Source organism: Abramis brama, assembly GCF_963993115.1.
Source record: "Abramis brama genome assembly, chromosome: 25".
NCBI lineage: Eukaryota > Metazoa > Chordata > Actinopteri > Cypriniformes > Leuciscidae > Abramis > Abramis brama.
In genome coordinates, this window is record NC_139987.1 from 22,827,479 (window position 1) to 22,853,590 (window position 26,112).

A 26,112-nucleotide genomic window follows, 5' to 3' on the forward strand; every position below is an offset into this window, starting at 1 on the left:
TATACAAAATTACATATCCATAAATTGTGCAAAACACGACAATTTGCATACCACATACCGGTATGTGTTGCAACACTGTGACATATTCACCAGAAGATCTGAGAAACCTAAGTAGTGCGCAATCCTGCAATGCATCACGTCAAATGATCCTCTGAATGGCTGGCGAATAAACTGCACCGAATGTTCTGAAAGGGGAACGAGAGAGAGCACAGAGGACTGGATATTCCCTTTGTACTTGCTGATTGAAATGCCACACAGTGTTTGAGATTCTTTCTCCGACTTTAAATGGTTAGGTGGGTGCAGTCACATCCCGGACCCGTGGCAAGCGTCCAAACTCTCAGATTACCGCTGTGTGTGTGTTTTTGTGCCACAGGGTTTCCAGCGCCTTGCGCAGCAGCGTCGAGGGCGCCTTTTACGCACGAGATATTACTGCGAGTTTTGTGCAATATCCTCGCTTCTGAAACAGCAAGCCTCTCTGACCACATCTAGTCAGTTTGTGTTTGAAATGGTTTGCCACGTATAAAGGCAGAATCAGCTGAAACAAACGACCGACAGCCTCGCCCATAAATGGCGCAGCAACCTTTCTTTTCCACAATGATGTCCTTGTGAAGACGCCATGTTGAAAATGAAAACAGCAGAGAAGCCATTAAACAGCAGGCTATTTCTGAGGTCGCTTTGGACATGGGTCAGCAATGAGAGGTGTCTAAAATAATGATTTTTACACCTTTTTTTCTCTCTCACAATTATCCCCACAGGAAAACAATACTCGTAATTTTTAAAATGAGTTTGAAACATAAATATGATTTAATGTTACCTTTTAAAACAGAGTATTCCCAAGTCATTTTTGTCAAATAAGGTCACATAAACTATTACCTTCGGAAAGAAAAAGGACATTTTCTTTCTTCTGAATGATGAAGTGCAAGCGAGTGAATTTCTCTTGTCATTCTGTCTTCAGGAAGAGAAAGAGAGGGATTGTTTGCATATTGCAATATCTAAAAGTGCCTCAAGATTTCCAGCAGCTCCACTCGTTGGAGACTGCGCAGATTGGTGTGTTAAATGATGAATTATGTCGAAAAACGAAGGCAGGAAAAATGGTTATTGTCGTTTTCTTCCTTTTAGGCGTTGCAACCCAACCCCCTCTTTAAAGCCAGTGTTAAAGGATCCGACGATGGGAATGAAAACGTTCCTGTTTCTTCATCGTATAGGCCTGATAGAATTATTTCAACAAAATGTTAAGGTAAATATCTTTGTTAGTGCATTAATAATTATGTGTGTTTAAAGTCTTATTTCTACATTATCTCTAAAGTGAACTATACACTGTTATGAGACTAATAGTGTTATGAAATGTGCCCTTGGCACAAGGTCAATATATAGTGAGTGTTCACTTACTGAAAATAGTAATTGACAAAGGGATTTCCATTGCATTGTAAAGTCAGGAATACACTTTTCCCAATCTGGACGCCATGAAAGAGAAGTGAAGTCCACCAATTTCTCTAAATATACATTTTCTTTTTTTTCTTTTTTTTAAAAAAAAAGTGTTTTGATACCAGTACTGCTGTAGGGTTAAAAACAGTGAGTCACAACCAGTTAAAACAACCACAAACCCTATCAATCATACCTGTGATTCAGCATTTTTGTAAAAGGCCAATCGTCCTTTTTCTCTGTGGCCTGCCTTGTTTGCTGAAATGTGAGAAGCAATCCATTTAAATGGATATTTAAAAAAGAACAACATGCAACTGAATGTTCTGAAGACAAAGCCAGACTCAAAACTAATGACACTTAGGGAACGCTAAAAAGAAATAGAAATTCAGTCAATTTACATAAAATGCCTCAGTTTAATTAACAAGAAAACATTTATTTTTGCAGCTAAATAAGCAAAGACAATAAAGATAAACTTACTTATTGATTAATGCTTGGCCCTGAACAAGGCAGGGCCTTAAAGGCAGTTGGTTATTTTCATGGGTTTCTTTTTTTCTTTTTACATTCTAGTTAGTAATAATAAAACCAAATGCAAAATGTTTATTCAGTAGCATTTTACTAAAGAATAAAATGCTGTTATATGGGTGTGCCATGACCTAGTTTGCTGGGACAAAGATGGTTTCCAGGAAGAGAAAAAAAGCTTAAAAATGTCAAAGGGATACCATCCAACATTTCATCTTCCTTCTTCTCAGATCCTGTAAACAGAAACACTGTATGTATTAAATAGTCCATAAAAGGCTGGTGAAACCAAGATTTAGATCCCTTTTGGAACAAAGGAAACCCATTTTGGCCATTGAGTCCCAATGTAGGAGAAAATGGCTGCGCCTGCATTCAGCCTTCTTTCTGCTCTCTGTAGGAAGAACTGAAGGCTGTGCTTCTAATAGCTGAATCTACCATGGTGCTTCAATCTGATTGGCCAGAGAGGGAACTGCTGTTAACCAGCCAATTGCCCAAGCACCGCAGAATATCAAACAATGTTGGGAATGGACTGAAAAATGTACCACAACTAGTATTAGAAGAAGAAAAAGAAAACTACATTAGATGTTTAAACAGAATTATCACCACAGAAAAACTTTGCTTTTCTAAGGCGGTCCCTCGTGAAAGTTCATTTTACTGACACATTCTGAATGCATGACTTAAAACATATCCCGGAATAACTGTTTATATGAAAGCAAAACTGCATTTCGTTTTTAAACCAAATCATTTGGGCTTTCAGTGCGTGTCCCAGTTCAGTTTTAACAACCTTCCCCAACGCTGCTGCTCCATGTCCATCTTGTATTTAACGTCCATGTAAATCTATCGTGCAGATTCAACGCGTTTTAAACCTTCGCTTTACTGCTCGAAATGTAAGATATTTCAACTTCCCACTCGTTTATCACACTTAACTCCATTTGTGTGTTTTATTAATAGTCACACAAAAGTAATGCTTCAGCTTAACTATTAAGAATAATAAATCCAAAGTGCGTGTCGAATGTGCCGGAAGGTTGAGATAGTGGTGTATTGTGGGAGAGACAGAAACCCCAGACTAGAGGCACACAATATGTGTTGGCTCGCAAAAAGGAGGCAGTATCTTTAAAATCATGTAATGTGATCGGCGAAAGGTTCAAGATCTAGCCGTTTTATATAAAACTACTCGATCGGGCACAATATGTCCAGACCAGGAGAAAGAAATAAGCTAAATGAAGATCACGGTAGAAGACAGAGTTCAAGTAAGCTTTCTCTTTTTTTCTTCCTCTGTAATGTCTGTTTCGGGCACAGCTTCAAACCCCCCGTTTTCTGCAACGTACTGTTTGTGTGCAAATATCAATCTTTGCGCTGTCAGTATTAAGAAGCGTACTTTCTGTTTTTATTTTTTGGTCATCTCTTCGTTAGGTTTGGCGAACGGAATGGAGAACAGCCATCCTATCTGCAATTCGGGAGAGAAACGAAGTCATCATTGGAGAAGTTACAAGTTGATTATTGACCCAGCGCTGAAAAAGGGATCGCACAAACTGTATCGCTACGATGGACTGCACTTCAGCATGCCGGTGAGCGGAACGAGTCGTTACAACGGCCAGAACCGGATACATCGACCGGTGTATTGTAGCGCCGAATGGATATATAATATCACTGGCGTTGTAAACACCTGACACAACACATCAAAGAGTTTCACCGCTGCCAAACTTTCATTACTGACCACTCTGTTTACAACCTAAACAACTGAAACCAGCTCTCGTTGTGCTGCATTAGTTCTGTTGACAGCGACATGCGGACAGTGGAAAGTACACTTCCTTGCGTAAAGTGTTTATAAATGTGTGTGTTTTTGTTTGCAGAACCACGGAATGTCACCCGTGGAGAACGTCCGAGACCCCAGAATGGTTCGTCTGTGGACTAAGTACAAGGAGGCTGATCTCCCGGTGCCTAAATTTAAGGTAGTTCAGTCACACCCCCTGACACATGTGTGAATTTGTCTCGAGTGTTTGTAAGTCGCCAACCACAAGACGGTTGAGGTTCACAGGACGTTTCATACATCGAATGTGTTTTTGAATTAAAAAACAACTGATTAACGGTCAGTTTTCAACGACTTAAGAGACAACGCGCTTACTTTTAAACCGTTTAGGACATTCGTTCTATGTTTAACAACTTCAAACAAACGTTCCATTTCAAAGAATCGTTTTGTTTCCTCAGATCGATGATTGTTACATCGGTCGCGTGCCCCCGAAGGAGGTCACGTTCGCCAAACTCAACGACAACGTCAAAGAGGGATTCCTCACTGACATGTGCAAGAAGTTCGGCGATATCGAGGGGGTGGAGATTTTGTACAACCCGAAGAACAAAAAGCATCTCGGAATAGCTAAAGTTGTGTTCGGAACCGTCAAGTCGGCGAAAGATGCTGTCCAGAACCTGCACAACACTTCTGTCATGGGCAACATCATCCACGTGGAGCTGGACCCTAAAGGTAAAGCTAAAATTAAATGTGAAAATATTGAACTGGAGATGTATAACTTTATTAATATCTGACAGAGTTACACTAAAGGGCAGCGTGTGTTGGTACTTTTGAATAGATTGTTTGTAGCATCATATCACGTGCGAAAATTTACGTTGGTTGCTTGGTAACCACTGAACGGCATGTCAGCTGCAGGGATTCACTGATGTGTTTGCTTTGACATTTTACGTGAAAACTATGCATTTTAACTGTTTACTAAATATTTAGCTGTAGTTACAAGCAACATTACAATTGTTTTACCACAGTATAATATGAGAACAGACGCTTAAGTATTTAGATGTAAAATGTATATGTTTTAGAAGAGCTGGTTAACCACGACTGTGGTAAAACAACATTACAATTGTTTTACCACAGTATAATATGAGAACAGACGCTTAAGTATTTAGATGTAAAATGTATATGTTTTAGAAGAGCTGGTTAACCACGACTTAAACAATAGTTGTCCAACTGAAAATATTTTTAATGTTAAACCCTTCGTTCAGACTCATTACTGAAAGCCAAGCACACGGAATTGTCATTAACCTTGTAAAAAGGAGATCCTAGAGGCAGGATGACAGCTGTAGTGGGTTCTCCGTTCTCTTAAAGAGACAGTACCGTTTCATCTGTGATCATCAGTCACGTGAATACAAAGTGCAGTTATTTCATACATTATACTGTCATTTTCTTATTTGATGTGTACATATATACAGTATATTGTTTATATACATAGACATAATTTATATGTAAGTGATAAGCCTATTTTTAATAACATTTTATATAACATTTAATTGTTTTAGTAACTATTTTCAAGTGAGATTACTTGTCAATAGTATTTGGCAATAGTACTTTTCTTGTGAAAGTGACAAGAAATAATAAAGCTCTTGTGACGACATAACCTTTCTTTCTTTCTTTCTTTCTTTCTTTCTTTCTTTCTAATTAATAAAATGTGTGTATTTCTTTGAGATGTAGCCCACATTGTGTGTCAGTGATCATGTTCACCACAGCAATGTGTGTTCTCATCCATCATTTAGGTGAAAATCGCCAAAGGTACTTCCAGCGTCTGATCAATGGAAGTTATACTCCGCTCACTCTTCCAGTTGGTGGTGAAGAAGCCTGTGAAGTTTCTCCACACAGCTTGTCTGAAGCCCTGCTGGTAAAAAGCTAACATTATGCCATGTGACATTAATTATAGAAAATATTGGAACGCTTAAGATTTTACTTCAAAACAAAGTTAAAGACAGTGTTTAAGTTTTTTTCCGGCATGAACAGAGCTGTAATAAATGTGCTGTCCTGAAGTGTTAGTCCTGAAGTAGCTTTGGCTAGCCAGATTACTTTTATCGAATTGTTTTGTTCAAACGGTTCAAAATCAATTAACTGATTCAGTTTACTACAAAAAAGTTAGTGTATTTTTTTTAAACTACAAATGCTAATATTTTTTATAAATGTATATATATACACACATATATTTCTAAATATCATAGTTTAATCCTCCATCGACCAATTGAATGATTTAAAATTTAAAACCATTTAAGATGCAATGTAGATTTTCTGGTCAGTTAGAAGAGAGTCTTGACATACAAAATGTTTACTGTAGTTTATTTTTCTAAATATATTTTTTTCATTTAATAGCTAATGTAATAATGCATATTAATAATAATACAATTTTTGCACTGCAGTATGGAGTTTTGAGGTTTTTATTTACATAATCCCTTGTGTCATGAATAGTATATATATTTTTTTCTATAAGTAAAAAAACAAATTTTATGCAAATGGTGGCCTGTTTTACACCAGCACACTGTATAACATGCTGTGAGTCCTTCTCCAGCAGAAAGTCTTTATCTCTAATCCAGTTTATCAGTTCAGCAGGTGGTTAAATGGACACCAACTGAAATGTATCTAATAACTGCTCCTAGCAGAGAGCTACACGCTATTATTGCACTTTGAACGGTTCCCCCTCAGTTCTGGCCATTATCTCACAGTGGAAACAGAGATTGCCATTAACTAATGTTTATACAATGTATTTGATTAGCATGTTAATTGTTAATGCCATTAGAACTGGCCTGTGCTTTTGTTTGGACTGTGAAATTCAGAAACAAACATGTTTAAGTTGGACTCATCGCACTTTTGTGTCCTCAGGCATGCGAGCCCTCGCGAAGAATCCTCGAAGGCAGTTCTTCTGCAGTTGCGGGCACAGCCACGCCAGGTGGCACCAACACGCCCATGTCCCTGGATACGGCCTACTCCAGCCTAAGGCAGGATACGCCACAGTCCCAGGGTACCCCCCACACCCCACGCCCGTCAGGCACCCCGTTCTCTCAGGACTCCAGCTACTCCAGCAGGCAGGGCACGCCGGCGTTTCAACCGAACCGTGCAGAGTCCTCGGGAGGCTACAAGGCGAGGAGACATGAAACCAAATTCCAGGACGCCTACAACCGCAGACCCGAAAGACACTACGTCCACGGCACAGGAGGGGCGCACCGTGGCAACGCAGAGCAACCACCTAGTTTTAAGCAACATCAGCCGCCCGAGCCTCCGTCGCCTGTATTTGCGCACACGCCACCACCACCAGCCAGTGCGAATTTTAAAACTGCTTTCTCTCCTTATCAGCCGCCAATGCCCCCAGTCTACCCTCACACAGAGCCCTCTTTCCACCAGCCTGTTCAGCGGGAAGTGGATTATAGGAGACCGCCTCAAGCCCCACCTCCCCCGAGCCCCGACTTCATGCCCGTCAGAGACAGGCCTGCGACGCCGCCTATCCCCGAGCCTCCTCCTGCGCCAGAAACCCAACCAGCTACACCTCCTCCCTCCACGCCAGAGCCCTGCCCGTCGCTGGGCACCCCCACCCAAGAGTCCAAACGCAACAGTCTGGACTCCCGCATAGAAATGCTCCTTAAGCCCTTCCTGAATGAGCGTGGAGACTCGGACGCTGAGGTGCGCATGGACGGGAGCCCGATCTCCTCATCGTCCTCGCAACTCTCCCCCATCCCTCCCCAACGGCTCTCGCGGCCTTCAAGCACCGGCCTGGAGGACATCAGCCCTACCCCGCTTCCTGATTCCGATGATGACGAACCCATCCTTAGCACTGCTGCCCTGTTGACGAACTCTATGGCCATGTCGCCCTGCAACATGCTCAGTAAAAGCAGTGCAGGAGAACCACGGACGCCAATAGACAAAATGGACACGGTAAGACCTGAGATGCACGATATATACAACACAGATTGTTTCAAAGCAGCTTCACAGTAATAAACCAGAAAATAACCGTATTAATGTTGCAAAGTACTTCAGTTATGAAATTTCAGCGCTACAACAGTTATTAAAAAGACAATAGTTTCATTATTAAAATCAGTTTAGTTCAGTGTTAGTTCATTGTTGCAAAGTTCATTAGTCATGAAGAAAATCCAGTTAAACTAAAAAGCAGCTCTACAGAAGATCATAGTGTTATTATTTAGCTTAAGTCAGTTCAGTGTTGATTTAGTGTTGTTCAAACTGTAAGTAGCAATGCTTCTAACCTAACTACATTTTTTTGGGGGTAGTTTTTCATTTTTTTCTAACGAGTAGCAACAAAATGTTTTTTAGCACTTTGTGTTGCACTTTTACAGCTGCATTAACAGGCTTTATCGAATGCACTCCCCTGAAATGCACCCATTTTCAAGTAATTTAGTTTTATTGAGTTAGTTTGCTCAGACAGGTTAAAAAACTGATTTGTAAGTCGCAATAAATCAGTTAGTTGTTTTTAAAACTGATTCAATAATGTTTTATTTGACATATTTGTAGTAAAATATAAGTTAAATGCTGCTGTTTAGTGCTGTTTTTGACTTTTGTGCCAGATTGCAAAATAAATAATGTAATCTCTTATATTTACTATATAGTATTTGCATATACTGTGATATTTTTTAAAGATATTGCCCCTAAATGGGTTCAGTGTCTTTAGCTACTGTTGGCTAGTGGTTTGTAGTGTATCTAACTACTCAAAGGCTTTTGATGCATTGATAAATATGATATTATGAATTGCTGTGTGTGGAGGGTTTCAGGACCCAGGAGAAATGTAGGAGGCAACCTCACTCGTCTTCCTTTAAAGAGGCTCTCTACTTTCCCTTTTGTTTCACATTTTAGCAAAAGAAGACATTGTGCAATCTGGATGACAAAAGTTTTTGTATCCTCTTTTTCTTTTCTTTTTGTTTTGAAATCTCAAAGGTGTAGCATGTTTTTTTTATTTCATTGTGCAATGTTTTGTGGTGCTTATTTGAACCCATAGTTCTAGGCAAGAGACTGTTCTAGGCATCACTGTTTGCTTGAGATTTTGCAACTCAACTGTTTGTGACATTTCAGCAGCATGCTGAAAAATAGAACATTTTTCCTGGCACAGTTTAAGTCCTACATGTTAATCTGTACCAAATAATCTTAGCATTGCATTCCTTAAAATCTTGGAATCTTGGCGGTCTGCAGTAAGGACATAAACGTTCAGTGCATAATGAGGCTCTGTCTTGTAAATTAACTTGTTTGCATTACAGCCCCCAGCCAGCTCTGTATGGCGAACCCATGAAATATGATCCTACTGTGGATGCCACTTATGTGCAACACACTTTCACTTCCTCTTACACGTAGTACAACACGAGAAACAATGCTCGGCCGTTAGCTCACTTTTGTGCTTTACTTCCTGCTTGAAAGCTGGACCATCAGGATAGTGCTGTTCTTATTACATCTCCAAAACCATTGTTCAACAAGAGCTATTTCATATCTGAAAGTGTTTGGATTCCTAGATTCAAACTACCTGTAATCATGTGTTTCAAGAGAATATTATTACTATTTCTTGTCACAGTGTTTTAATTGTTAACTGCAACTATTTAAAAAATCGCTTTAGCAACTAACTGGAATAAATAAGTTGAAGTTGAAGAACCTAAGTAGCTCTAAATGAAATAAAAATATATTTAAAGCTAATTCAAGATGTTATTAAATATTGTAATAGTATATAAATAATAAAAAAATTACACTGGCTTAAAAGGGTTGTTCCCCCTAAAAATGAAAATTCTGTCATCATTTACTCTCCCTCAAGTTGTTCCAAACCTGGTTGAATTTCTTTGTTCTGTTCAACACAAAAGAAGATATTTTCAGAAATGTTTAATTCATACAGGTTTGGAACAATTTGAGTAAATGATGACACAATTTTCATTTTTGGGTGAACTATCCCTTTTGCTCACAAATAGCGAGAGAACTTCATTTGACTTTTATGTCCAGATCAAGTTAAATAGGGAAGAAAGTAAGAATTCAGGATTTTTTCATAGTTGAACAATAGTTGTCAAACCAAAGGCAATATAGACCATAGATTGTTTATCTCCTTGTTTGCTTTGTGTGCGACTAGTTTGTGCTCTAACGCTAGTGCTGGGCGGTATACCGGTTCATACCGAAATAACCGAATACTGTTTTTTATTTTTGTTATGATATTCATTTTTAATATACCACAATACCGGTGTATGCCGTTTTAACAACGATCGGAACACGGCGCGACATTATTCGAGAGGGTCTGTTGCATAGCTACTACTTTTTTTTACAGTCTATGGTTACTAGCGTGACGGTGAAGATGGATAGGTTAAACTATAATTGATAGCTGTCAAATTATATTGTTTCCTATACATTGGTTCACAATATCAACACAGCCTTTTGGAAAATGTATTTGTGGTTGGCATTAACATCGTTGAATAAACATGAGCACGGCGCGTTTCAAAGTCAAAACGCGGTGCTGGTGTTTTTATATGAATGTATTTTTGAAGGGAACTGACTGGCTTTAGAAAAGTTTCGATGTTATTTTTCCTGATAAAGCCGCGTTAATGAGCGCTGCTTTGCTTTGTGTACAGCCGTTACCGGGGAAACCACTATTTCTGCCGCGCCTACAGCGCTCCCTGCTGGCACCTCTTTGGAAAAAGCATCATTTTGTGCAAACCTGTATTAATAATAGTGTGAATTTTTCTACCTTATTCACTTATGACAGTAAAATAGGGCATTCTAAGTCAATCTACTGCAGTATTTCCTCTCTCAATTAGTAGAAAATGTGGTTAATACCCAGTCATGCTTGAAAAAATAAAATACCGGCATATACCGTGAAACCGGTATCATTTTAAAAAATACCGTGATATGGATTTTTGGTCATACCGCTCAGCACTAATGCAACAGATGTTTGTGTTTTATTACACAGGGCCATCAGTCGTCGGGTGAAGACATGGAGATTTCTGATGATGAGATGCCAGGCACACCGATTGCTAGTGGAGACTGTGCCAAAAACATTGTGGTCAACTCTGCGGTATCTCCGATGCAGACAATTCCCATGCATCCGCCAGGGTTCCCCCCACTGCCCCCTCCACAGGCTGGCTTCCCCCTGCCGCTGCCTCCTCTTCCACCCCATTCAACCGTTTCACACCTGGCTGGCCCACCTGGCATGGCCCCCCATACGATGCTACACCCGTTGGCCCATTACCCCCATGGCATGATGCCCATGATGCAGGTGGACCTGATGAGCTCCTTATCACAGTGGGGCAGCGTTCACATGTCCTTTCAGATGCAGACTCAGATGCTAAGTCGAATGGCGCAGAGCCAGCGGCAGTACACTTACCCTCATTACATCAGCGAAGCTGCGGCAAGTGCTGGCGCTGCTGCTGCTGCCGCCGCCATGCAATTTGGAGGCCCGTATCCACCTCTGTCTATGGTTGGTGCCCCTGCAGGCGCTGTGGGGCACGGGCAACCCTGGCCCGTACCCAACATGCCCAAGTTCAATCCTGCTGTTCCCCCTCCAGGCTATGAGCCCCAAAAGGAAGACCCACACAAAGCCACTGTGGATGGAGTGCTTATGGTTATTGTCAAAGAGCTGAAGGCCATCATGAAAAGAGATCTCAACCGTAAGATGGTGGAGGTGGTGGCCTTCAGGGCGTTTGATGAATGGTGGGACAAGCAGGAGCGATCGGCTAAGGTAAGCACCATTCCACAAACTCAGGTCTGTTTTAAATGTTACATGATACACTTTGCCGGAAATGTAAATACTTTGTAAATGAATCATAACAGATGCAGCAAATTTGGTTTTTAAGCTATTGAAGTCATGAAAGGTACAAAATCACTGTCAAGTTGATAAGTTACTTTCATATGTATTGTTTCCTTTTATCAGGGTTCCCGCGGGGTCTTAAAAAGTCTAAAATTCTGAACTTCAAATTTAAGGCCTTAAAAAGTCTTAAAAACGGCCAGATTTTCATCTGCGGTCTTAAATTTCATTTAGTCAGGTCTTAAAAAGGGTTTACCCTCGTTTATTTCCAGAAACGCTGACCGCAGAAAGTTATTACAAAGTAGCAAAAAAGTATCGAGTCGTAGCCTACAAAGCGGAGCTCTAGTGCAGGGTCTCCAACACGTCGCTCGTGGCCTGATGGAGGTCGCTCGCCAAGAGGCCGTTCACATATCGCGTCTTTTGCGCGCTCAAGTTTGCGCTGTCTGAAAGCTCAGTCAACAGGAATGATGGGGGTGCACCCAAACACTACGGGTGGTGTTCTCTTCTCCGTAAATAAATCTTGTAGCAGAGCTACAGCAAGCGTTTTTCGGTGGTGGGAAATCCATTAGCCACTACAACTTCTTTGTCATTGTGGAGACGCAGGGCATGGTTGCATAGCAACGACAGACGCCACGGGAAAATCGGACCTAATTTTACTATTAATAATAAAAGATAAGCTAAAGTGCATTGTAAATGTCAGTAATTTATCTTTTTGGACTCATTCTTTTTATAAAAAAAATATTTAAAGTCTGAAATATGTGAGGTTTATCTTTTTATAAAACCTTTTTTGTCAAACCTTTATTTTAACTTGTACATGTTAGTAAACATGCAAGACACAAATATTCATTTTTAATGGAAATTTATTTGTTATTTGCTGGTTTTCGACATAAAACATGGTGAATTGATTTCATTGTGTAGTATTTGTACTTTTTGAACAGGATTCTGAGATAACCATGATCATTTTTGTCACTATAATCATTAAATTAAATGTTCATGCCATTTCATCTCTAGTCATGATCAACTATGATCAACTAAAATCAACTAATTATGTGTTTTTACAGTATAATATGCAAAGTACAATTTTCTATAAAAAAAAAATTTGATTCTGTTCTTTTCTCTGACACGCTTTGTTGGGTGTGGAAGGTTACTAATGTGATTTATCTGTAAATTAAATTAATGCTTTTTCAATTACTGAATTCATTGAAATAAAATTAATTCTTTGATTTGAATATTTATTTGGTAATGCGTCGTGTAGGTCTTAAATTTCAATCTTTATGGTCTTAAAATGTCTTAAAAAGGTCTTAAATTTGACTTACTGAAACCTGCAAGAACCCTGTTTTATTTGCAGAGTTGGGGAAGAAGTCATTTAGTCATACATTGTATGTTTAGCCTAAATGTTTTTGAATTGTACTGATATTGCAGAATGAAATGTGACAAACCCGTCTCTGATTGGTAGCAAAATGTTATTAGCATCCAATAAGAAAAAAAAATATTTAGGGTTTTATTTAAACTCGTAAATACCTGGTTATTGCTTTTCAGTTATTTTGACAAGCAAAAAATGTAAACTTTTGAGCAGACAGTAGTAGACAAACTTGGGCAACTGTTAAAAAATATGCTTTCTTCTAAATTGTTCTAAATAATATGATAGCTGTCTGATTACAGAACTGAAAGTTTCAAAGTGTTTCAAACAATTAGTCAAAAGGAAAAAACACTGCTTGTTAAGTTTTCAAATGATGGAACTACTTAACTTGAGGACATGTCATTATACTAACAGTATACTAACATAATTTTATCTGACGTCATAATGTTTCTGCACCTGCAGGCTACACTTACACCTGTGAAGACCGGTGAGGGCAAAGAAGAGGAGAAAGAACGGGCCAAACCCAAAGAGACTATATCCTCTAGCTTACTGGAAAACTGGAACAAGGTTGAGGGTCTGGGCTTTGAGGGAATGGGTCTCAGTATTGGCCTGCGCGGTGCCATCCGGTTACCATCCTTTAAGGTACCAAACTACCATCCTGTATTTTTTGTTAGTGTGCTGTTGTACTTTTAAGTTGCTCATTATCAATTGCTACTCATTTTTTTGCAGGTTAAGAGGAAACAACCCCCTGAGCCGACATCCACCAATGACAACAAGAGGGTGCGACCATCCACTCCTGTCGATGATGAGCTGGAAGATGAAGGTGTGTGCTTGGCATATCTAGTTAATCTAGCAAATTACTTATCTTGAAATGCTTTAAATGGTTCCTTGCCATGTCTATAAACTAACTCAGTAAGGTCGGTTCTCAGAGTCAGAAAGAACAGATCTTCGCATGGACGGATCCAGAACGGATGGCAGTGGTTCTTCTGCTAAGCGAAGGCCAGCCAGGCCTCTGGAGCTGGACAGTGAAGGCGAGGAGGAGGAGGAAACCTCCGGTAAAGAGGAGTCGTCGCTTTCAGACCATGAAGAGGAGCCAGTGGAAGATGCCTCTGAGAGGTTGCCCTCTGGCAAGGTGAGCACTAATCCACAGTACTTTGAAATTTGGAAGTAATAGTACTGTTTTAACAGTTGATAATCAAGAATTTGACCAAGGTATTTGGCGTCTGTGATTGGTTTCAGTAATAAACCTGTTTTAATCGGGTGTAGTTATCAGGCTGCATATACAACTCTTATATTTGAGCCTAACATTACTAAAAAACCATGCCTTCATAGGATATGGAGGATGAGGAAGATGTCGAAAAGAAGAGTGAATCAGACTCCAGCGAGAGTGAATCATCTGACTCATCAGATGAAGGTAATGACTATTAATGGCGAGAGTCGAATTAATATTCTGCCCTTGTGGACACTGTAATGGGTCTGAGGTAATGACCGTCACCATTTTTCCTTCCTCAAGCTTCTAGCTCATCGTCTTCCAAATCTGATTCTGATTCCTCTGGGAGTGAGAGCTCGTCCGACTACGAATCGAGTTCGGAGGAGGAAGAGGAAGAAGAGGAGGAAGAAGAGCGGTTAGTGGGAATAGAGGATGAAGATGATGACGCACAAACCTCATCGTCATCTTCATCTTCCTCATCATCGACCTCTAATGAAGAGGATGTTGATGTAAAATCCCCCAGTACCCCCATAGGACCACCACCAGAAGAAGAACCAAGCGAGTTGAACAGACTGGAGGTTTTAGACAAGGCAGAGCTCGATCACAAACATAGTACGGTGAGCTCAATCAAGCCTGGAATTAATGACGTGCGGCCCCCATCACCAAAAGGATTGCCAGGTCAGACTCTTGAATGTTTTTTAGCTTCATGTTCCTATAGCAGTTGAGTATTGTTATGTTGATGAGGTCAGATCATGATTGGTTTTCTCTTTCAGTTGATGAACCCGACATCGATTTGGAGGTCAATATTCCAGTGCCCAAAGCTGAAGCCAACCTGGATGATGTCGGTAGCTTGCGCCCACCCACCCCAACAGGTTCGTTTGCAGATAGTGATCAGGACACCAGACCAAAGATCCCTGCAGAAGACGTCCCCAGAACCCCTGGTCGTGATGGCCCAGTTCCCCTAGAGTCAGAGGCCGCAATCCCTCGGTCTCTTCCTACACCTTCCATGCACCTTCCACTTCCCCCCAATCATGCCCTTGAAGCACGATCCCTTCTGCCGCCCCGTGAATCTTTGCCGGATATGCTTGTCCGTGGGCGGTTGCCTACGGAAGAGGACATCCCACGGACACCGGGTAGAGACCTCATGGACAGACCCCGGGGTTTGGGCAAGTCTCAGAGCACTGATACGGTTCCTGTCACACCAGGTAGTGACGCTCCACTAACAGGTAACAGCTTGAGCTCGCCGCATATTCCCGGTAGCCCTTTCTCTTACCCTGCTCAATCCCCTGTCCTCAGTGCTGGTATCCCTCGGACTCCGGGTAGAGACCTTACTTTCACCCCAGCTTTCCCTGACTCTGCTGCTTTATCTGCAGGCCTTCCCATTCACAGGAAGGCCTCATCTGAGAGCTTGGAGGAGAAGTCTCTATTTAAAGAGCCTCAACTCAGTGCCTCTCCCCAAGCCAGCCTACCTAACAATGCAGCTTCTTCCCCATTACCTGGTCCTTCCCTTCCTGCTGCTTCACTTCAGGAGCCTCCCCAAGGTTCCTCTCCCACTTCTGCAGAGACTTCCTCTCCTGCTGCTCCAAAAGATCTACCTGTTCCAATGATAGATGTTCCTGTGCCCTTAGATGCTACTCCAACCAAGAGAAAACCAGGACGTCCCAAGTCTAAAAAGCTGTCAGTTGAAGCCCCTCAAGACTCTGAAGAGCCTCCAGCTCCAATGGTGGCCTCTTTACCTCCAGACCTACCAGTAAATGACATGTACCCAGACTGCCCTTCAGAGACTTTCAAAGGTGAAGATGGCGATTCCACTGCCTTGGAGGAAGAGGAAGACCAAGCCCAGACAGTCATACCTCAGGTGGAAGACAGGATGTTTTATGATGAAGAACCTGTTCAGAAAACACGGCGACAGAGGCGGGGCTGGCAGGAGTTATTGTTATCCATGCATTCCCCTGTGACATCACCGCGCCGCCCCAGCTTCTTACCCCGCTCAGAATTTGAGGAGATGACCATCTTGTATAACATCTGGAATGATGGCATTGACGAGGAAGACATGCAATACCTTAAGACCACTTACGACAAGATGCTTGAGCAGGACAATGGCAACGACTGGCTCAACGACACCCTCTGGGTCCATCATCCTCATATCCTTTACTGCTTCAGTCTTAAGATGTGGTCACGTAGTGAAATTTAGCAGACTAAAAAGGTCCACTGTCTATTATCGATAGTGTAGCAATTTATGAAGCACAGCTCACACAAAAGTCTCTTTCAAACCAAGCACCTTTCTGTTGTTCAACGCAGTGAATTTACATGACCAACTTGAACCCGTTGCAACCAGTTCCCGTGTGGGGAAATCTTTCGCCCTCACACAGTATTCCTAATCGTGTAGATTCATATTGAAATTACTGGATGTCATCCACGAACATCGGTGACCACCTTTACCATGATCTTGAGCTTTAAACCGTGTTTATTAATACCTCACAGATTCTTTGAAATTGTTTAGTGTAAAATTCTATTAAAGCGGATCTAGTGGCAGCAAATAGAAATTAATTTAAAAAACAATGGAAGCCTAGAGAGAGTGTTTAGGAAACCTGTTAAGAAACAGTAATTCAGTTTTGTTTGGAGTATAAATTAGCATAAATTCTACACCCCTAGTGGCACCAAACAGAGTAGCGGAATTTAATTGCTTTTCTTAAAGCTGCTGTTTGTAAGCGGTTAATAAACAAAACTGCATGCCTCTTGCAGAAGAACATTGTATCCGGAGCTATTTCTCTCTGGTTATGTCTATGGCGAGTGCAGGTACTGGGCTACTCAGCAGCGGTGGCGACTTGACCGGTCTAAAACACTCCGAATATAAACACTTATTATAGGTGTACTGTAGCGATTCAGGATTAGACAAAAACACGGTTTGGAAAATGGATTCATTTGTACTCGCTCATTATATTCATTTTGAAGACAAAAGTTACATAGTGCAGCTTTAAGTTAATGTTGGAAAATCTTTTTCACATCCGAAATAGCACCGCTGTTTCTTTTTTTTTCTTTTTTTTATTGTGAAAAGCTTACTTAGACAGTATTCTAATAACAAAATCATTACATATACTTTAATGTTATTTGCAAACCTGTTATATGGAGACCTATCTGTTCCTGTAAAGAAAGTATTTCCTTGACTCCTCTGAACCTACCAACATGGGCAGCGCATCGGTGGTGAAGAAGAAGCGGAAAGAGGATGGTATACGAGACCATGTCACCGGCTGCGCCCGCAGTGAGGGCTACTACAAAATCGACAAGAAAGACAAAATGAAGTACCTGAACAGCTCACGTCTGCAGTCCGAAGAGTCTGATGTGGACACTCAGGTGAGTGATAAAATACTGAAGTTTACTCACAATCAATCAATACTTAATTAAGCTGGTTTGCTGAAGGCACTGACAATGGTTGTTTTTGTGTGTGTGATTTCAGGGGAAGAGTATTCCAGCACAGCCCCTAACGTCCACTAGGGCAGGTTCAGAACGGCGGTCTGAACAGCGCCGTCTGCTGTCGTCCTTCAGCTGTGACAGCGACCTCCTCAAGTTCAACCAGCTTAAGGTAGGACAAGTGAAAACCAGCTATTTATATCTTTCAAAACGTCACCAATCAAAATATTAGCCAAGGCAACATCTAATGACGCACAACTTTTCCACAGTTCCGTAAAAAGAAGATCCGGTTCTGTAGAAGTCACATTCATGACTGGGGATTGTTCGCCATGGAACCTATTGCTGCGGATGAGATGGTTATCGAATATGTTGGCCAGAATATCCGACAAGTAAGTGTAAAACCAACCAAACTTTTAGCGTCACAGCTTTTTGTGTGGTTTGTTCATAACCCCATGTCTCTTCCCCATTTGCAGGTTATTGCAGACATGCGAGAGAAGCGCTATGAGGAAGAGGGCATCGGCAGTAGCTACATGTTCCGTGTGGATCACGATACCATTATAGACGCAACCAAATGTGGCAACTTCGCCCGCTTCATCAATCATAGTTGCAATGTGAGTTTTGTACTTGTATTTTTTTTTAAACAAAGGGTAATTTTGTAGACAAAAACCTAATTGACCGTGTCCTCCTTTGTGTCTCCCAGCCAAACTGTTATGCCAAGGTCATCACTGTGGAATCGCAGAAAAAGATCGTCATCTACTCCCGGCAGCCAATAAATGTTAACGAGGAGATCACCTACGACTACAAGTTCCCCATTGAGGACGAGAAGATCCCGTGCCTCTGTGGCGCAGAGAACTGCAGAGGAACCTTAAACTAACCCCAGCAGATAGGTGAGAACTTCCTTAAAAACATGCACTGCCCTACGACAAGCCCGGACGCCCCCGTCTTCTGGAGCTACAGAGGAAATAGTGGGTGAAATCCAACACATCCACTGGATATATCGTGCAGCTAAGTATCTGGGACTTCTTTTTTGTACTTTTTCACGATTGTTTACGAATTACAGGTGCTCTTTCAAGCATAAAAAATGAATTTTCTACCACTCTTCCATTGACTTCTATGGAAATGGACATATTTTTCCCCCAAATGTTTGGGCACCAAGTTTGTTGTCTGCCCATTTGGCACAGTTCGTCTTTGCTGTGGAGCTCCTGCTCCTCGTCAGTCCCTTTTTCCTCTGCGGTTTGGTTTGGAGAGACCTCCCCGTCCCTTGAACTCTGACCCCGAACACTTTAAGCTGCTCATATCTGTCCCACACGCACAAAATTCTTCTGTCAGTTTTTTTTGGACCATGTCCTTGTCCTCCAAGCCCAAAAAGAAGTTTAGTGTTTTGTCAGACTTCACTGTAACAGCCCAGAAGATTTAGCATTCAGCATGACACTAAGCAATGTCAGGGGTACTGGGTCAATTGTCTTCAATTTGCAGAACATTCAACAAAAGCACACCTGTGCCTGCCACAAAACAAATCAGTAGAAAAAGGGCCACAGCTCAGGCAAATTTACACAAAGTGAAACGCTCCAACAATATTTCAGGCAGCGCTGCATGTGGCACCTACAGACTGGATCTGGATCTGACTGGACAAATCAAACAATACACTACACCTAATTCTTTCATTTATTCAAGTCATTTTTTACAACCATATATCTGTAATCTGTTCATTTGAGTGTGTCTGCTGCCCCCTATCTTCTGTAAGGTGTAAGGGCAGAAAGCTGCTCACTTTCAAGCTGTACAGTTTAGTATTAACTCTGCGTTTGACATGTCAGCTCACTACTTTAGCAGATAAACATGCAAAGATCCAATTGGTTTCATGCATATTCAGGCACTGGTGCTGAATTTTCTATTATGGAGCGAATCTCGCCAATATAATGCTGCTATTCTGCAAACGTATATCCCTACTTTTCTCCACCAGTTCACTTTAAGATGGCAAAATCCACCTGCGCTGGTTTTAGGTCAGTTAGCATGGGTTTTCGTAGTATTAGGAGTTCTCTGTGAGTGCGGTAACAGTCGCACAGCACTGATGCTTTTCAACAAGATTGCCCAGACATCTAAGTAGTTGCACTGTTGTTTAAGATGGCGCACCCTGGAGTATTAGGTCCGTCACCCTAAAAAACGTCTGCAGTGGACACAGAAAATCAAGTACGAAGTCGAAACAGTGCCAAATGTGTACTTTAGAGTGTCTCGGCTCCGAAGGCAAACCGTTTTCCACTTGTCTCCTGTGTGTATGTGTGTGTTTGCACAGATGACCTAAGCTCACTGGTACTTCGGGCGACCCTTTTGAGTTCCTTCTGCATTTTGCTCAGTATTTAACCATCAAAATGTTTAAACGGCTATTACAGCTTCATTCAGCCAAATGTCCCTTTGAAAGCAGAAGACTCTGGTCTGCAAGGCAGCATGGAGACTGTGTTTATCTTTGTGATTTGGTTATTTTAATAAATGCACTAGAGGCTTCCAACCCCCCATCAAGCCAAATGGCACTCACAAGACCAAGCTTTGAAACGCGCCCTTCACGTTAGATCACTCACAGGGTAAGGTCTCCCAGCTTTTTTTGTTCGTTTTCTTTTTAAATATGTTTATATTGTACAGGATATGATGGTTTGTATAAAGGAATGGGGCTTTTTTTATCTCGATGGGGAGTGATGCATCGTTCTGCTTTTATGAGCGACAAATGGAGTATTTAAAATGACTATTTTTCAGGGATCATTATTAAAAAAAAAGGGGTTGAATAGCTAATTTAAAGAAAATGATGCATCTTGTACATAACACAGATTTGTACTTCCTTTTGAAAGATTGTTTCTTGTAGAAACGTCTTTTTTTCTGCCCATTTTCCTTTGGATTCTTATGTGTAAATACTTTAACTGTGAATATATAAATATAAATATATATATATTTTTGTTCCTGAGGATTTGCTACAGCGTCACGGCTCGGAAAGGTCTATTTGGCAGTGATTGCGGAGAGCTGGTGGCAGTATTTTCAGCTTGTGTCAAGCTTTAATTTTTATTTTTGGTTGTAAATTCTATGAAAATCTGTTTGCCGTGTGGGGGGAAAGCATTATCATTCAGATATGATGGCAAGGGGCATTGGTGAAATTGGCCTTTATCCCCTGTCTATTTATTATACCACAAATGTATGGAAAAAAGATCATGGAAAAAATAAAGGATTTTTTTTTCAGCTGCCTTGTCTTGTAATTAATCCTTTAACGATGTGTCACTTTAATATAATGTTGGATGTTTTCTCATGGTCGGTTCATGTGTGTAGAGTTAGCAGGAACAGGGTTTCAAATCTGAGTTTAGTAAGAATTAATGACTTCACATGTTTGCGTCAGTATAGGAGGTCTCGGCACACTCTGGTCTCACCATCTGCCCTTCATATTGCCTGGCATTTACCCTTTATAAAAAGAGGGTCTTTTAAAAGGATTCAGCTAGTGTTTTTGTATTGTATTGAGTTTCTACCCCCAGCAATTATTATTTATTATTGTTTACCCCACATAGAAATTACAGTATGTTCATCTTAGAATATTGTGTTGTTTTTTACGTACTGTTAAATAGGGAATGTTTTTAGAAAAAACATTGAAAAGCAGTGTAGTTTACATTAGAAAAAAAACATGGATGTGCAGAAAAGTATAATTTTTCAATAACGTTCAAGTCATAGTTAAACATTACATGATTCTTAATATATCGATAGTTAGGCCTAATGATATAACAGTTTCTAGTGTTATCACCATTTTCAAGTGCAATAATTTATAGGCTAGTAATCGTTGATGAGGTCCACTTCACAAACTCAGACTGAAATAGTGACTGTTTTGTACTGTCAGTGAACACCAGGGAGTGACCTCACTGGGCAGATTAGCAAGCCTATGGTAACCTCGAAAGGAACAGAAACAAGGGCTCTTTGTGTGAGTGAGCAGTGCCCCCAGTGTCAGTAACAGGACGAGAAGGGTATGACCACTACAACAACAACACGCTTGTGAGCCAGTCAAAATAGACAAAACACACTAACACGGTCATTTTTATTTCAACACTTTAAGAACACTTTGGACTTGAGTCAAACTATTGCTAGCTCTGCTATTTTATACATCAAATAGTTTGCCTCCTGAGGTAAGTTTGTATTTTTCACAGAATGATAAAATCAATGATAACAATTATTCAAGTTTGGTGAACACACGTTTATGAGTCCACAAGCTCCACTTATAGCTAGTGAATGTGAAGCCTATGCAGTGAACTGAAACTTTATCTTTCTCCTGTAAGGTATTATTTGAAATCCTGCGAAGTGCCCTTTGTGTATGACTGGGGAAATTCTCCCAAGGAAAAGGCTTTGAGTGATCAAGTTCAGTAAGATACGTACATGGTGATACTGACCAAAGATAACCAGGATAACTCATCCTATAGCAGTTTGCTTGGAAAACTCAATGGGGATGTTGTAGATGTGTGATCAAACTACAATTTGTTTCTATGCAGAAATAATTCGCACAATCGTACTTGACAAATTACAGTGAATAGAATCACATTTAAGGCCCGTTCACACCAAGGACGATAAAAAAAATAACCTTTAATAATCGTTTTAAGTCTATGAGAATAGGGAATTCCACACCACAGCTATAACCAGTGTTGGGGAAACAATTGTAGTCTAGAACTACAATAACCAACATGTTCACACACCGCACACAAAACGCCTTCGCACTCTCGATTTCTCTCAACATGGGGACAGGAGTGCTTTCAGTCAATAAATGGGAATTGTGTTATTTGCAAAAACTCATTTTCTTGTAAATTTAAAAGTAATGTTTTACTTTAGGCTACTCGTTACTTGAAAAAAGTAATCTAAATACGTAACTCAAGTTACTTGTAATGTGTTACTCCCAACACTGGCTGTAACCATGGCAACAAGGAAACTATATTATTGGGATCACTTTCAGAACGATTTTTTTCCAGCTAATAAATAACAAAAATATTGACAGCCAATCAGAATCCATCACAATTTAAATAGCTTGGGCAGTTGTTTTTGCCACAGTATTATGTGTCATGAATAGACCAAGACAAGTAGCCTACGTTTAATGCTGCCGTTCTGCTATAAGCAAAATGCTAAATATTTAAAAATTAAAAGAACATTTAAAACATTAAAAATGGCAAGAGAGGACACTCCATTGGAGAGCAGCTTGGCGTCTTTGGAAGCGTACACGGACCGTCCGTAGGTTGGGTGGATGTGTCTGTAGTTGTCATGCAGAAGAACATGGTCAACAGCTTCTTCCGCCGTGGAATATATCCCGTTTACAAACTGCTCAAACTGACAAAAAAAAGAAAAATGTTAGAAATCTCTTGAACTTTGAATGCAATTGCGTATACTGGGTAATGCAAGGTTTCCCAAACAGGGTTCACAAGTTGATGAAAAGTGATTAATTAAATCATTAAAATTAATTGCAACATTGATGTATTATTCATTTAGCTTAGCTATGTATATGAACATGTTGACAGTTTAAATAACTAAGTTTAACTTTTAAGGGATAGTTCACCCAAAAATGTAAATTCTGTCATTAATTACTCACCCTCATGTCGTTCCAAACCCGTAAGACCTTCATTCATCTTCGGAACACAAATTAAGATCTTTTTGATGGAATCAGAGAGCTTTCTGATAATTTTAATTTTTGGGTGAACTATCCCTTTAATTCTGTTTTCTGTTCTGCATTAGCCTATAGCACCCTTGTGGCAAGACTGAAAATACAAGCATTGCATTATGAATTGTAAAAAATCTAGAAGCATTTTTGTTTACATATTTGCGTAGATTATATTTCGGACTTTAGTAATGTCTTACCTGAGCCCATGAGATATGGACAGGCACTTCATACACGGTCCACAACACCACCTGTGAACAGGGCGGCGTTGTGAGACTGCCATGATAACGGTAATACTGCGTTAGGTTGTTCTGAGGTAACAGATTTACCAAAGGAAATGGTCTTATCGATTTTGTTTGTCCTAGAAAGAAAATGAAAATATTTAGTTTGAACTTCTGCAAATAGCCTACTCAAATATTTTACTTTTAATAAGTTTATAGTCTCAACTAACCTTTGTAGGCAACAAAAGGAAGTGCACTTGAGATGGACTGGAAGTTTTCATTATGCAAATATGTCACCTGTCGTAGTATTAAAGATAAAACACAAACCAGTGGTGATAATGTTTATTATGCATTGATGAAATGTTACTTCAGATAAAACTATCTTACATCAACAAAGATGCCAAGCACGGCAAGTCCAGTTGGGTCTTCAAGTGCAGAAGTCAAGTTCGGATGTGTGGATTTGATGTTGACTATGTGCATCTGCGCACAAACCATACGGACAAACGTTACAAAAAAAAAAAAAAAAAACGTAAAGTGAACATAATTGCTTAGTTTTCAAATAAAGGCAACGGAAGTCCCAAACCTCCATAGGAAACCTCAGGCTGTCCAGAGTGTGTTCTGATCCGTTTGAAGAGACACTTCCCCAATGGAAATGCAGCTGGATTGTGCGGTAAGTCCCAGGAAGCCCTCCGCCACTCACCTGCATGCCGTTACCCACCTCCAGCACAACTACAACCAAAGACACCTTTCAGACTGAAACCAGCTGAGCTACAACTATCATTTACAGTGAACCCTCCAATAATACGTAGCTACACCTTGAAGATTCCTGGGATAAAAGCATCCAAACCATCTTTCTAAAGGTCAATAGACTGCAACTTTCAGTTTCCAGAGGTAAACTGCATTAATTTTCTCCACAGGAAAACTATTTTTAACTTAACTTACAGGTCTAATCCTTTAAAGTCCATACTGTGAATTCCGAGTTTGTTAATCAATGGTATATGCTTTTGCGTAAGCCATTTTTAAAATATTAAAATAATCATGATTAACATCTGAATTTGTGAAAACTACATTACCCATAATGCTCTACAAAAAATTTGACTAATCAGTGAGTTGTTGAGAGCAAATGAAAGAATGGTTGTGAGGAGCATGAAGAATCATTTTCACACATAAATCGAGTCCAGAGCTTAAATTCATTGAAAGTCTTTGGGATGTGCTGGAGGAGACTTTACACAGTGCTGGACTCTTGCATTGTCAATACAAGATCTTGACCAAAAATTGATGCACCTCTTGATGGAGTGCATCAATTTTTGGTCAAGAATACTTCCAAAACCAGCTGAAAGAGTGGACGGGCACTAAGGCAATCTATAGAATCACTTACCAGAGTGACCCTGGTTTGTCAGCCACCATTGGCCTTTATGAGTCAAATTAAAACCCTCCAGGTGCAGCGAGTCCAAAGAATCGTTCTTCATCAGCTGACGGTCCAGGTTGATCGGAGAGTGATGGCTCTCCAGAAGAGGATGGCAAGAGGGGTAGTTGTCTCCCCAAGCATATGGATCTACCAAGAACAATTACATCTTGTTTCATGTCATGACAATACTAGTATTGATTAAATGAGTACTTTTTGTCCTTCTTAAAACACATACAGCTCAAAAAACTCACCACAGTGCTCTTCATCATAACAGAAGTCTGAGGGAAAAACAGTTCAAATCTTTATCAAAGTTTATAAAATCGCTTTTATTTCAGTCAAAGGCATTCAACTAAATCCCTTAAAAGTAAAATGGCAATATAGCAACTTAGGAACAGCACCAGAAAGGAAATTTATCACTGAATCTCCTGTCACTCACCGTCATCACTGTGTGCCAATAAAACCACAGACAACATCAGCATCAGAAGTAACATTGTGCGCTTAAAATGAATAAATATGTTCCCACCGGTCTTTCACCCCCAAAAAATAGAAAAGGCACAGAAAACGGGGGTTTAAATAGTGATCTTCTTGGATGGAGGTAGGATGTCAGGGTTTTTTTCTGACCATGCTCATTTGAGCGTGTCGCTGCCACTGCACTCGTCCACAGTCTCAAACAAATAACACTTGTTGAACGAGGAACCAGAGAAGTGAACACTGACCATATGCATTGAACAAAGCAGTGAAGTTTTAAGTAATGCAAATAGAACGTTTTACCAAGGTTTTACTGTGGCCCCAAAAAGTATTTGAACATTTTAAGTAACACACTTTTTTTTTCAAGAAACTGATACTGTTATTCAGCAAGAACACATTCAATTGATCAAAAGTGACAGTAAAGACATGTAATGTTACCCAAAAAAATCTATTTCAAATAAATGCTGTTTCCAAGAATCCTGAAAAAAAAAAATTGGTTTCCATAAAAATATTAAGCTGCACAACTGTTTGAAACATCACAATGACAATTGATACTGAAGACTGGAGTAATGGCTGCAAGAAAATCAGTTTTGCAGGTATAATATTTCAGTTATAACTTAAAATATAATATAATATACAAGACATTTTAATATGTATTCTAAGTTGTATTAAAATGTATTAGAATGACTTAATTTAGCAAATAGATTTTTTTTTTTTTATCAAATGTAATGACATTTAGACATCTTAAAGAGTCTAAATACGTTTGGGGGCCACTGTATATAAAACAATATAGTTCTTATGAGACATCACAGTAAATCCTTTATTTGGGAATTTCACAACTATGTCACTGATGTCTAATCTCTGGAGGAGGAGAATTCCCAGGAAGCTTGTGGACCAGCTTACATCAGGGAAC

At 40.2% G+C, this 26,112-nt stretch overlaps 2 protein-coding genes and 1 long non-coding RNA gene across 7 annotated transcripts; 1 reads left to right on the forward strand and 2 right to left on the reverse strand.

Annotated features, from left to right (window-relative positions):
* The first annotated feature begins 561 nt into the window (after positions 1 to 561).
* Positions 562 to 20,199, forward strand: setd1ba (SET domain containing 1B, histone lysine methyltransferase a). 4 transcript variants are annotated; one of them, XM_084104449.1, is made up of 19 exons: positions 562 to 699; positions 1,120 to 1,237; positions 3,352 to 3,506; positions 3,792 to 3,890; positions 4,147 to 4,417; positions 5,476 to 5,597; positions 6,581 to 7,627; positions 10,635 to 11,402; positions 13,291 to 13,470; positions 13,558 to 13,651; positions 13,758 to 13,960; positions 14,161 to 14,242; positions 14,342 to 14,716; positions 14,812 to 16,181; positions 17,216 to 17,392; positions 17,496 to 17,621; positions 17,719 to 17,838; positions 17,923 to 18,060; positions 18,150 to 20,199. In XM_084104449.1, the coding sequence occupies exons 3-19, from the start codon at positions 3,366 to 3,368 to the stop codon at positions 18,321 to 18,323; spliced, it is 5,487 nt and encodes a 1,828-aa protein (XP_083960575.1). In that variant the 5' UTR covers positions 562 to 699; positions 1,120 to 1,237; positions 3,352 to 3,365; the 3' UTR covers positions 18,324 to 20,199. The 4 variants fall into 4 exon arrangements, with proteins under 4 accessions (XP_083960575.1, XP_083960576.1, XP_083960577.1 ...); XM_084104450.1 differs by lacking the exons at positions 562 to 699; positions 1,120 to 1,237 and adding an exon at positions 2,990 to 3,188 and having other exon boundaries at positions 14,812 to 15,264; positions 15,667 to 16,181; XM_084104451.1 differs by lacking the exons at positions 562 to 699; positions 1,120 to 1,237 and adding an exon at positions 2,990 to 3,188 and having other exon boundaries at positions 14,812 to 14,910; positions 15,667 to 16,181.
* Positions 1,619 to 2,333, reverse strand: LOC311076337. Its single transcript, XR_014604650.1, has 2 exons — positions 1,900 to 2,333; positions 1,619 to 1,680 (listed from the first exon to the last, which is right to left on the reverse strand). It is a non-coding gene; the product is annotated as an uncharacterized lncRNA (long non-coding RNA).
* Positions 20,200 to 21,497: 1,298 nt separating the features above from the next.
* On the reverse strand, positions 21,498 to 25,389 carry car15 (carbonic anhydrase 15). 2 transcript variants are annotated; one of them, XM_084105474.1, is made up of 9 exons: positions 25,168 to 25,389; positions 24,983 to 25,009; positions 24,702 to 24,878; positions 23,907 to 24,052; positions 23,711 to 23,803; positions 23,554 to 23,620; positions 23,432 to 23,463; positions 23,303 to 23,353; positions 21,498 to 22,777 (listed from the first exon to the last, which is right to left on the reverse strand). In XM_084105474.1, the coding sequence occupies exons 1-9, from the start codon at positions 25,220 to 25,222 to the stop codon at positions 22,562 to 22,564; spliced, it is 864 nt and encodes a 287-aa protein (XP_083961600.1). In that variant the 5' UTR covers positions 25,223 to 25,389; the 3' UTR covers positions 21,498 to 22,561. The 2 variants fall into 2 exon arrangements, with proteins under 2 accessions (XP_083961600.1, XP_083961599.1); XM_084105473.1 differs by having other exon boundaries at positions 23,303 to 23,463.
* Positions 25,390 to 26,112: the final 723 nt, after the last annotated feature.